This window comes from Vanellus vanellus (assembly GCF_965231255.1).
Source record: "Vanellus vanellus genome assembly, chromosome: 5".
In the NCBI taxonomy this organism is placed as follows: Eukaryota; Metazoa; Chordata; class Aves; order Charadriiformes; family Charadriidae; genus Vanellus; species Vanellus vanellus.
In genome coordinates this window covers 75,643,861-75,656,770 of record NC_138910.1, presented here as the reverse complement: position 1 = coordinate 75,656,770, position 12,910 = coordinate 75,643,861, and the positions used below count along the sequence as shown (strand labels likewise).

Here is a 12,910-nt window from a genome sequence, read left to right as displayed (position 1 = left end):
TATGCTTTTCCAAAAATTCAACTGTTTTTACAGATTTTAGCAGCATAGGGACAGGAGCTGTCGTTCTTCTTTTCATGCTTGTCCCTTTAACATGCAGCCTTGTTGAAACAGAGCACCTAGGAGGTCTCATTAAACTATTAATTCCTACTGGGATATTATAATAAAAACTATTTTGTTTTCTTTCAGTATCGCACCAAGAGTATTCCCATCATTAAATCTAACAAAGCATCATCTGAAAGCACCACTCGTCGCATTATAATATATGGAGTCCAGGATGAGAATGGATCCAATGTCCAGAATTTTGCCTTGGATATCACTCCTCCTCCTGAAGTGATTTACAAGTCAGAACCAGGCACTAGTGATGGCATGAATGTGCTAGGGATTGTAATATTCTCTGCCACAATGGGTAGGTATCATACATGTTTGGTTTGTAATAAGTATTCATTTAAAAGAAAAAGACAGAGGCTGGATTGTTTGGTTTCTTGATTTACCTTTTTTAACTGCTTCGGTCTAAACCTTGTGGGGAAAAGGCAAGACTGTTACAGAGGTGTTCTTCCAACATTTGGAAGATAAATCTTCAAAATCCTTGATGACTTTTGTTTCATGCAATTCTGTTTTCTGTGCATGCACTTACATTCTTTTTGATTTATTTTTTTCTGGATTATTTTGAGCTTTTACTTATGAACCATTTTTTCCTGATCGTAAGGAACACTAATACAGTGTGCTCAGAGGAGGTAGGAATTACTATACCAGGTCAGACCCTGCCAATAATCTGTTTCACTCTCTGGCCCGTAGCAGAAATCCCAGAGAATGTTTCAAGAAATTCTGAAATAAACAAATCTGTAGCAGAATTTTTTTCCAAATCCCAAGAAGTTAGTATGATTCTAATGCCCAGAGCTCTAGGTGTTGTGTTACAGGAACACAGAACTTCCCACACAGCTCTTGGTTCGGGGGGCATCAGGCTGAGACACCCCCCACTCCTGTGGCTGGATGTTTCACCCCTGCAGGCGGCAGTCCAAGAAAAACCTGCTCTCAGACCAATTCCTTGGCTAAAGTTACCCCCTCTTAGCAGAAAATTACTTTAGCCCTGGAATCTGCTCAGTCTGTTGTTCTTGCCCAATCTTAGTCACATATTACCACATTATTAGTGTAGAATATAACTGTCACTTATCTATGTAAGAACACAATTCAGATAATGAGCCTCAGCGATCATAGAATCATAGAATGGTTTAGGTTGGAAAGGGCCTTGAAGATCATCGAGTTCCAACCCCCCTGCCATAGGCAGGGACACCTCCCACTAGACCAGGTTGCCCAAGGCCACATCCAGCCTGGCCTTGAACACCTCCAGGGATGGGACCTCAACAACCTCTCTGGGCAACCTGTTCCAGTGCCTTACCACTCTCAAAGTGAAAAACTTCTTCCTAATGTTCAATCTGAACCTGCCCTTCTCCTGTTTAAAGCCATTCCCCCTTGTCCTATCGCTACACACCCTAGTAAAAAGTCCTTCCCCAGCTCTCCTGTAAGCCCCCTTTAGGTACTGGAAGGCCGCAATAAGATCTTCCCGGAGCCTTCTCTTCTCTGGGCTGAACAGCCCCAACTTTCAAGTGGAGATCTTTCAGCCTCTCCTCATAGGGGAGGTGCTCTAGCCCTCAGATCATCCCTGTGGCTCTCCTCTGGACACGCTCCGGCAGGTCCATGTCCTTCTCAAATAAGTGAGCTACAAAGATATATTGTTTTATCAGTTTTAAATCCGTAGATCTTCTCTTTGATTGAAACTTCTTGATTTTATTTTTGCTGTCTTGTAATGCTGATAAGCAATATAACATTTAGTACCTTATCACTAAGAGCTTTTGTCTGGCTAACTTATTCAGGTTCACTTGCTGGAGGAACTCATTGGTGCCATGTGTGTTATATTATGTTTGTGGATTTGGAAGGGGGAATTTCAACAAACATACCCTAGTTAATCATAAAGTTATGATTATTTTTATGAGAAAATGTTGATTAAATTTTCCTTATCTAAATTTATTCTTGGAAGTTAATCTGATGAGTAGAGGTATTTCCATAAAACATCTTTGACAGTATTGAGTATATTACAGTTCATACCAGAACAAGGGGTCAAATATCAAGTCTGGAATTAGCAGATTTGTCTCTCTCTTCTAGTTTCTCCAGAGGGTGGTATTCCACATGCAACACTGCTGGAAATTGACTTTGCCCCAGTTTGTAGTATTTTATAGTAAATTCCCAAAGTACAATGTCACAGAAAACACTATTCCAGCCAAAAAGTATTGGATATGAATGAATCAATTACATGTGCTTATTAGGATCAAGGGCAATTTTGTACTTCTGAGTACAGAAGATCATTCATTGTTTCCCCAGAACTGAATGTATTACTTTTACCATGCCCCTAAGTCTGCTGGCCTGGGGCTCAAGAAATGGAAGATGGGAGCTGGTTTCTTCCTGGCTAATGTACAGAAAATGTACTGCCAGTACTGCCATGTACCGCATAGCCCCAGCTGCTGGGTCAGCTGTGACTGCATTCGCTGTGAACAAACCTGAGACACTAAACCCTCAAAACTTGTCATCTACCGGTGACTATTTCAGACTGTCATTTTGAACAAAGGTTGCAGCCAAGCATTTATCACTGTCTTCAGCTTTCTGCACCCCCCCCAAAATGGAAGCAATGAAACAGAAGACATGTGGCTTGAATCTCTGTGAAAGAAGAGCATCCTTCCAAAGTTTTCATTTATTGCAAAAAAAGGTATATGGGCCTTGGTGCTTTGTAACAGTTTTGCTCCCTTTGACTGAGTCTTATTTGCAGAAGCATCTTTTTACACCACTTTGGCATAGAAAAAGAGCACTAGGGTGGGTATAAGTTCTTATTACAGCTTCTTTAAGATCCTTGAACAGCATCAGAATAGCATAAAGAGACAAGAATTTAGAGTTGAGCTAACTGTCTTTTCCTTTTCCTGAAGTGGGAGCTGAATTGCTTAGTAACCTCACTCCAGGAATAAATCCTATGCATGAATGACTATTCTTTGCCAGGCATGCATTAAAATGGGCAACATCTGACAGGCAGAGTGTGAGGTCAAGACATGTGAAAAGCCTTGATGCTGGGCTCAGCTGTGACTAGCTGTATTATCTCTTCTCACACAGTGTGCAGAAATTTCTGTTAGAGATTATCACAAGTGGCTAAGCGTTGAGACATGTGATCTTTTTTACTTGGTGGAGCATGCATTATTTATTCTCTACAAGGAAAATGTTTGCAGTGAAATGGAACTTGATACACCAGGGCTGCAGACAGAAGGTCCTAGTCCTGCCCACTGCCCTGTCTGTCCCCACCAAGAGCCACATGCACATGCCTAGGTAGGACAGTGTTTTAAAGGGAAAGTTCAGTTATGCCTGAAAAATGAAAAGAAAAAAAAAAAAAACAACCAAAAACCAAACCAACCCAAACCCCAAGATTTCTTCTTTTTGGCATTATCCAGAATTAGAAGCCAAGACTGCTGTAAAACTGGCACTGACCAGGCTAGAAGAGCTGAACTATGTTTAATGATGAGCAACATGCTTAATAGAAGAGTGTTGTTTTCTGACCTAAAAGTTATAGCTTAGATGAATATCAACAGGCTTACAAACCCACATCTTGAAGGCACTGTCATTGTGAAATCCCTGGATAAAACAGCTGAGAGCCTCTCTCCCTGCCTCAGGAGGGGATTTCCCTGGAAGTGGTGCTGCCTGAGACCTGGCTTGCAGGCCCAGATGTGGGCTCCAAGGGACAGAGCGCAGGCTCCCGCTCAAAGCAAGGACACTGCATATCCAGAGCAACTGGCAGCACATACCCCACTCATAGCTCCCTGCTTCCTCATGAAACTCCCTACAAAGGCAGTCTCACTTGGTGCAGCTATCTTTTGAAGTGCTTCCTTGAGCAATTAACACGATCACTTATAATCCTTTCAGGGAGTGATTGCAGAAAGCTAATAAAATAGGAAGATTATGTCTATTTATAAGTATTATTGGAAATGAACACTGTCTGGAGAATACATGGTTAGATGACACATCCCAGAGGTTTATTCTTTTCCTTTCTGAGCGCTGGGTGCACATAAATGGGTTTTCTTCGCTTCCTTCTTTGCTAGTTAGTCTGTGTAGCAATTTGGCTTTTCTTCACAGGAACTTGCATTTCCTTATCTCCCCCAAGTTTGCAAAGCCTGACTGATTACGAAGGTTGGTTGCTATTATGTAGACAGATATCTACTAAAAATATGATGGAGATCCCCCATATTAACTCCCTGCTACCAGAACAAACCTCAATACTGACTTTGCCCCAGGAGCATCTCATGGATGCTGCCCAGTTGTACGCAGAGCACAGCGATAAGGCAGACTGCAGGCAGAGGCAACTTCTTTCATAAGGAAAATGTTTTTTGGTTTGTCTTCCATGGATCCCTCAGAGCAGGTAAATCCATCTCAGGGCTTTATAAAAGATAGTTAAGGAAACCGGCTTGCTCCTAGGGGAGGTGAATATACAACATAAAAGTCTATACCACCACTGGAAAACTTTCAGGGAACTGCAAATGGAAAAACACCCAGTTAGGGGAGAGTGCCCTGTATGGAGTCAAAGCACAGGGCTGTGGCCTGGCTCCCCCACACTCTCGTTGTGTTTGTGTCTGTAAGGTGAGATTTTCAGATACCACACCTGTTTATACAGCACAAAGATCTATGTTCTTCCACTCATCTCCCGCTTAGTTCTCTTTGAATTACAGCAGGGAGAGAAAGTGCTGGGGCTTTGCATGAAGGCACCTGAGAAATTGAACCTGAATGCCTTTTTTGCAGGTATAATGTTGGGAAGAATGGGGAACAGTGGCGTTCCTTTGGTCAGCTTTTGCCAGTGTTTAAATGAATCTGTCATGAAGATAGTGGCAGTTGCTGTTTGGTAAGTAACTGATTTAGTAAGAACATAAATATTTTTTAAAAAGAGTAAGAAAATTTCAACGGAAGAGGATGCACAGAAATGTCATATACTTATTTCCGGGGAAATAAATGAGAGTGAATGATCCTTAGCTTTGCGGGGCCTCAGCATTTGAAGGAAGATACATAAGCACACATCCTGTCCCTGGCTTCTACTGTCACTTTGACCGAGGCACCCTATATATTACTCCTAAATAACAAAACATGGTATAGCTGGGTGGTTGTGTGCTGTATGCAGTAGGGGTACTGCCAATCTTTGGTCTTGCCAAGAGGGATTATAATACTTCCAGCCCACACAAGGAAGGAGCATGATGAGATCCTCGAGCTGGTACTTCAATCCCCGACAGCGCTGTTCTGCTAGAAATACTAGCCTGGCTTCAGCTTGCTCAGGAGAAGGGCTGGGCTCTTGTGCTGGTGTGACTACTGTCGTTAACGTGGTTGCTGCTAGCTTGGCTCTCCCTGCATTGAACAGCACAGTGGAGATGATATATCCAGGGTGCTTGGCACTCAGGATGTCTCCAGTCAGCAGAATGGCCCTCAATGAACCATCCTAGGCTATGTTACTTAGGAACACCTTCAGAGCAATCCTAAATTACACTGAGAGTCACCTACACCTGCCAACCCACCTGCCCCAAAGATCAGAGGAATAGTAGGTGGCTGCCAACAAGAAAAAACATCAGCTTAGCATCTTCCCCACCCTTCAGAAGGTCCCCAAGCATGGCTCGGCCCAATGTGGGGGTATTCCGCTACTAGCACTCAGCCTTTGTTTTCATCTACATGGTCTAGTCTGAGTGAGCTGGGTCAGGGAATAATCACTTGGTTGGATGGGTCCAAGGGGGTAGTAATTTCTGGAAGGATGAGAGGGAAGTGGTAAGTCTCTGAAAATGGCTTGTATCAGAAACAGCATGGCCAGCAGGACTAGGGAAGTGATTGTTCCCCTGTACTTAGTACTGGTAAGGCCGCATCTCAAATACTGTGTTCAGTTTTGGGACCCTCACTACAAGAAAGACATTGAAGTGCTGGAGCCTCAAGAACAGCAATGAAGCTGGTGAAGGGTCTAGAGAACAAGTCTTATGAGGAGCGGCTGAGGGAACTGGGGTTGTTTAGCCTCGAGTAAAGGAGGCTGAGGGGAGACTTTATCACTCTCTACAACTACCTGAAAGGAGATTGTAGCAATGTTGGTGTATTGGTCTCTTCTCCCAAGTGACAAGTGATAGGACAAGAGGAAATGGCCTCAAGTTGCACCAGAGGGAGGGGAGGTTAGATTGGATATTAGGAAAAATTTCTTCCGCGAAAGGGTTATTGAGCATTGGAACAGGCTGCCCATGGAATTGGTGGAGACACCATCCCTGGAGGTATTTAAAAGATGGGTAGATGTGGTGCTGAGGGACGTGGTTTAGTGGTCAACTTGGCAGCGCTAGGTGAACGGTTGAACTCGATGATCTTAAAGGTTTTTCCCAACCTAAATGATTCTATTATTGTGTGGCACAGCTGCAAGTGGAAGATTGCTGGATGTCCCCCAGATCTACTTTTAGGTATTTATTTAATCTTTCGGCACCTATGGCTTTGTATCTAGCCATGCACAGAAGCACAACAGTTTTGATAAAGAACCTATCCTACATCCAGTCCAGAGAGGGTCCAGAAACTATGCATTCTTCCTCCTATCTACCCCGAATCAAACTCCCAGGCAGTCCAAGAGCATGTCTAATGCATATTGGTATTTCTCTTATGTCTTCCAAAGGCAAAATAAACATTTACTGAACAGCTTCCAAATAAAATCCATGAAGAGTTACACAAGCATAAGCACATGAGCAGAGCTTAGGATTCACTCTCCCTCTCCCCAGTAAATGACCTGACTTGACCTAAAAAGTCAGAACTGCCTTCTGAGCCAAAACATTTTAAAGTCATTCCTGACCAGCACCATAATTTCAGCTGTCCTCGGGAGTACCCCACACAAAAGATTGTTTAACCCACCGCTTGGGGCACATTCCCAGTGAGAGAGAGAGGGGCTTAATCTGATAAAACATCTGAACCCAGCTGTGCCGCTTCCAGACAGGCTGCTGTTACTGCACTGCTACTGGAAGTACAAGGATTTCCCATCTCATACTGCTTGGTGGAAGTGAGCTGTCTCCTAACAATGACTGTCTTTCTTTTTGTTCAGGTATTTTCCATTTGGAATCGTGTTCCTAATTGCTGGTAAAATCTTAGAAATGGATGACCCTTCAGCCATTGGGAAGAAACTGGGTTTCTATGCCATTACGGTGGTTTGCGGCCTGGTGGTGCATGGGCTGTTTATTCTGCCAATGATGTACTTCTTTATCACCAAGAAGAATCCCATTGTCTTCATCAGAGGGATTCTTCAAGCCTTGCTCATTGCTCTGGCCACGTCCTCCAGGTATTACGCAGTTTCTAGACGGAACAAAATACTTGCTAGATCCTTACTACAGCTTTCTCTTGGGAACAGCACGGTACCGGAGCAGATATATTTGTATCTGAACAATGGCCTGAGTCAAATTCACTGGTATATTTGTAAAAGATGTGTCTCTCAACATTTGGAAGTTATGTGTGGGAGCCTTTTTACAATAATGTTTGTCACATAGTTTTTCCTCAGTTTAAGAAATATTGGACAAAAATGTTTTTTCTTAGAGGACTAGAAAGGAAATAAGGGTATTTTTCCATAAAAACAAACATTGTGCTTCTACAAAGTTAATATATATAAGGGGCACACACTTTGTCCAGACTTCATTTTTGGTATTAGTGGAGAACCTCCTAGTTCAGTCATATGGAAACATTTTACGCTTTCTACTCATCTTAGTCTTTATTTCTTGGTACATTACAAAGAGGCTGTGGTTGCAAGCTATTGTCCAGCACTGGGAAATTATTTAGCTGTTCTGCTCAAGGAATAATATGTTTTGCATCCTTTTAGGGAGGAAGTACAATGAGTTTAACCATAGCTGAACAAAGGTACAGTGAAAATGGGAAACAGCTCGTGAACTGGTTATGAAAATGACTCCCAACATGGCTAAACTGGTGCATGAGAAGTGCTTGAGAGGGCTGAAATTTACTTGCATGGAGTGTAGACAAGAAAGACAACTAAAATAAAATTTCCCTGTAGCCAATATAATGAAAACACAGTTTCATGGCAGCTGTGGCTGGAGGCTTGTTACTCGGAAGTAAAGAGAGCAGGTAGGAAGAGGGCTAAAGAAAGGAAAAGATACCTTAATTTTATCTCATTTTTGCTTTTTGCTTTTTAAAGTTATTACTGTTACTTTACAGAGAGACTGAAAAATACTAAATTCTTATCCAGATTTTGAAATTACAACAGCTAGTGACAGCTACCTTCATCTACCTAATTGAGACTTAAAATTAGTAATTAGTAGAAAATTCACTGGAACAGGTTGCCCAGAGAGGTTGTTGAGGCCCCATCCCTGGAGGTGTTCAAGGCCAGGCTGGACGTGGCCTTGGGCAACCTGGTCTAGTGGGAGGTGTCCCTGCCTATGGCAGGGGGGTTGGAACTCGATGATCTTCAAGGCCCTTTCCAACCTAAACCATTCTAAGATTCTATAAAAATCAATGATAAATTGGGAATGTCTGTTTATATAATAATGAAAAATGAAAAGGTTTTGTTAACCCCAAAGTATTTATTCTAATTAACAATAATGACTGAGGAGTACTTCATCTAGTTATACTTAAATACTGATTCTTTCTTCCATTTTATAATAATTTCTATAATAAATTGAGCTCTGATTACTAATGTATCATTTCAGGCAATAGTATTGTACCAGCTTCTTATACCTTTTGCCTCTAATCTTACTTTTCTCCACAATTTCCCAAACTCCTTGAGGAATAATTCATGTAATCTCTCCTACAATGGAGTGACCCACTTAGAAATTAAGTTCATTTTTAATTGGTAGGATTACAGAAGGAAAAGGCGGGAATGACATACAGATAAAAAGTTCTGGGAAAGCAGTCAAATAAATATTGATTTAAATAACTTCTTTTTAATAGTCTAATAAGGGCCATTATGTAATCAGCGCATGTGGCTTTCCATAGGGCATCATCACGGATAAATAATTGTGTGAGTCTTGCAGAAATCTGGAACTCTTCTGTGAATTATCTAAGTAAATAAATACATGGAGAAGTAACAACATAACTTCCCTGAACTCAGATTAGTTGATGTCATTCATTTTTGCTATAATCTTCTGCAAAACTTTTTTTTTGTTACAAAACATTACTTTGCAATGTGGTAATTAACGTCAATGCTAAAAGAGAAATAATCTCTGTTTTACTGAAGGGGCAATAAAAAAGAGAAGTCTAAAAGAAAGTCTAAAAGAAGGCTAAAACTTTTATGCCCAGCCCATTGGCCTGATTAGGCTCATTATACTTCTAGTGAGGTCTGACAAGGTAATTTGGGGCAGGAAGGTCAGATGCAGGTGTCTGTCTCTCATGAATATATGTACAGTGGTTAGGGCAGGAGTGTGCAGAGAAGAAGGAATGTATAGGAATTGAAAGAAAGGAGGGGAGGGACTGATTATTTCCATACAGTTTGAAGGTATTGGCTTTCCACTATGTTTCATTTTACAAGGTGTTTTCATATATAACAGTTTGCTCCAAAATGACCTACAAAGAGCAACATACTGTGAAATACAAAGTAAAGAAAAAATTACGTGCTGGGTGGTGTTTTGAACTCTAACGAGACTTAAATAATTAAGGCAAGCTTTTTTATGAGAACATAAAATTTTGTAGCTTGAGATGTCGTCACATCCCCAGATTCAAGTAAGATGCTAATGTTGCACTCAAAGATGTTAGTGTTGGAAAAGACTTGTCAGGTTCACATTTGACACACTTGACTATCTGCACTGCTCCTCTAAAGATTGTGTCTCTGAAGAACTGTATTGATGACAACTCAGGTTTTTTAATCTGTTCCATTCCATTAATTTTCTTTTTCTAGAAAAAGAGAATTTTTCTTAAAAATCTCATCTGAATTTTTTTCTTTTTAAGAAAAAAAAAAGACAAAATTTTGTCCCTCATTTTATCTGTAACATCTACAGAAGAGTTTGTCCTTTTCTCTTCTTTTCTGTTAATATGCAACAAAAATAACAATTTTTTTTCACCAGTATAGATCCCTTTATCAAAGGCAGTTTAATCAAGACTTAAAAGATCAGCACGTATTCCACCATTTTCAAAAACACATTACCTTTCTTAATTTTCCTTACTTTACATCAGCATTTCATTTTGATTTTTCTAACCAATTTACTAGCCCTTTACTGGCCTGGAAACTTTCAGGGCTTGTGCTTTTTTAAATAGTGATCTCCCATTCCTATCAAGGGAGTTCATTGTTTCTTCATTGGATCTCATCTCCTTACTCTGTCTCTAGCTCTGACAATATCAAGCCACTTTACAATCACAAAGTGCCCTCTTTGCAGTTCATAATATATTCAGGTCCAGGCTGCTTGTGTTATATTTTGAGGTTAGAAATGTTCTGATGCCAATCTCATCAATCACAGTAATAAAGCAAAATTAAGACATGATATGTAGTCACCAAAACACACAACTAGATCTACAAAGGGATGCAGGGGTTTGATTCCCCTGTTCTACATGAGTGCCTAAGTTATATTACTAGGTGTAGAAAGTCCAACATTGGTTGGTTTGAGAATTTTTAGATCTGTTGGTTTTTTTCTTTAAATTACTTGTAGAAGCATAAGGGAAGAAGATGCATGCTCTCTAGCAAATGTGAGCTAGCTCTTTTAGAAGACCTGCATATCACATTGCTCATCATTGCAAAGCTTTTTGGCAACTTTCAACCACGTAGTATGCCCATGGTTCATCTAGGAACTCAACTCATCATGGGGAGAGTTGGGCTTCTCGGAAAAAGCCTCAAAATCCAGCGTGGTAAGGAGACCTAGGCAGGCATCAGGCATAGCTATAAAGCAAAAATCTCAACCTACAGAACTGATGAGAGAGAGGTGTCTCTCTGCTGAGTCTCTTCAAGGTAAACCAATACTCGCTTGAGGTTTTCTCCAGCCCCTTTTCCTTACCCCAAGTTGATGTGAGAGAATACACAGGCAATTCCGCTTTCCCTTAAACCTGCACTGACTTCGACTCTTCTGGGCTCTAACTCCCAGGAGAGAGCCCCTTTCCCTGGGCATATCGAGTACCTCAAGATAGCACTCTCTCCCCTTCCACTGTGCAAGGAATAATTACATATTTATAGGCCCAGAGAGGGTGTAGTGTGGCAACAGAGCTCTGGCACCAGCTGGCAGCACAGCTTGTCAAGAATCCCCAGCAGGACTTGCTACCAGAAGAGACTGAGTATCTTTATTGTCAGAAGCTAATGTGCCGCCAAAGTTAAGGTGAGTCCTGAGAAAAGTCTCTGAACGTCTGGATTTGGGGCTTGGACATGTTTGATGGATTTAGCTCTGTTTGCCCCTTCTTACCAGCGTGTATATTTTGCAAATCCAACACAGGCTCAACATGGTTTTTCATGTTTTTCTGCTCAAATAGCAGTGCCTTGTCTAGAGATAGCTGAACTTTTCACCTTCGTTACACTGAAAGGAATGGATATTGCACATAACTGAGCTGTTGCCAAAAGAACATGCACAAATGATTGGGGCTGGACAGGAGAGATGCTTCTCCTGACAGTCAACACATCTGTATTTGGTTAAATAATGCTTGCCACAGGGGCATTATGTAACGCTCATAATGTGGGTATTGGATTTTCAGATCATCTTAGAGGAGAACAAAGAGTTGGTTTTAAGCATGCTGATGTGTTTCTTGCAGATGTTTCTGCGTCAGTTCATGTTTACATCTAAAGATAGAAAGAAAACCACAGATCAGTGTCCTGATGTTCATTCCAGCTAGTCTGCACCTGTGAAAAGCTATCTTTTTAAGCTAAAAGTCAAACTGCAAGAATCAAAAACAATACCATGTACAAAACCCAAGAATGTAACACAGGGGAACCTGAAAGCCACTAAACAGTCATTTCATTACAACGATTTTATTGAATCTGAACGTTATTTCAACACATTTCCTGTTAGTGAAAAGTTCTGCACCCGTTCTCAATTCCCTTACATTTCTCCAGAAATCCCAATCACAGCAATATTTTGGTTTGCACAGACATTACTGGAGAGGGAGGGACAGAGAAGACGGACATCTCTTATTCCTTTGGTGCGCCATTTAGGATACAATGAACTCAATGCCTACAACTAGCACCAAGTCCCCGCACCAGTCACCTGGCCAGCCAGACCCTGAAGCCAAACCCTTGGCCCCAGTACAGTCTGGCTTTGGCAACGGGCATCCATAGCGACGTACACAGCTCCTCTTTACTACATCAGTAAGGATTGTACAGTACATGCAGTCACTGCCCACCTTGCGTTGCTCTGTGGTGTTCAGAGCAAGGCAAGGTGGATTTCTGACTTGCAGCTTTCTTCCCCTCACATCGTCCCTGGTCTTGTCACCTCTTACTGTATTGAAAAAGCAGTATTTGGCCTACAGGCAAAATTCTTCTTGATTTTAGCTTTCCTCATTCCAATAGCATGAGGGAATTTTAGTTTTCTAGGTCATCTTTCCATATCATTAGTGAATTAAAGCAGCATCTTCTCAGTGGTACATCCCATCAAAAGAAGCAATTTTCATCTTCTCTGAAGACAAACGATAAAACATGAGTTTTTCAAGGCTTTTGCTGCTTATGAAACACTAAGATCTTGGCTATTGCACAGTGTAAATTAAAGGCAGATTTAGCAAAAAGGAGATGAGATCAGTTTGTTGATATTTTGGAGCAAATATCAAAATGCATTTAAATGATAAGATAAACAGAGCAGGCTGAACAGCTGTTCTTCCACGGTGACTAGCTGTCTTTGTGGCTCACACTAGTAAGAGCTTGGCCTGATCCAGCCTTAGCTTATGCTCATTCTCTGCAGCTGCAGCGTTTGATCCCAAAATTGAGATAAGA

At 41.3% G+C, this 12,910-nt stretch overlaps 1 protein-coding gene across 1 annotated transcript in view; it reads left to right on the top strand.

Annotated features, from left to right (window-relative positions):
- Positions 1-12,910, top strand: part of SLC1A7 (solute carrier family 1 member 7) — a gene marked incomplete at its 3' end in the record, with an annotated part of 56,433 nt that overhangs the window by 29,854 nt on the left and 13,669 nt on the right. The window contains exons 5-7 of the mRNA XM_082484415.1: positions 187-406; positions 4,825-4,924; positions 7,121-7,354. Coding sequence (XP_082340541.1) covers positions 187-406; positions 4,825-4,924; positions 7,121-7,354 — 554 coding nt within the window. The remainder of the gene's footprint in view (positions 1-186; positions 407-4,824; positions 4,925-7,120; positions 7,355-12,910) is intronic.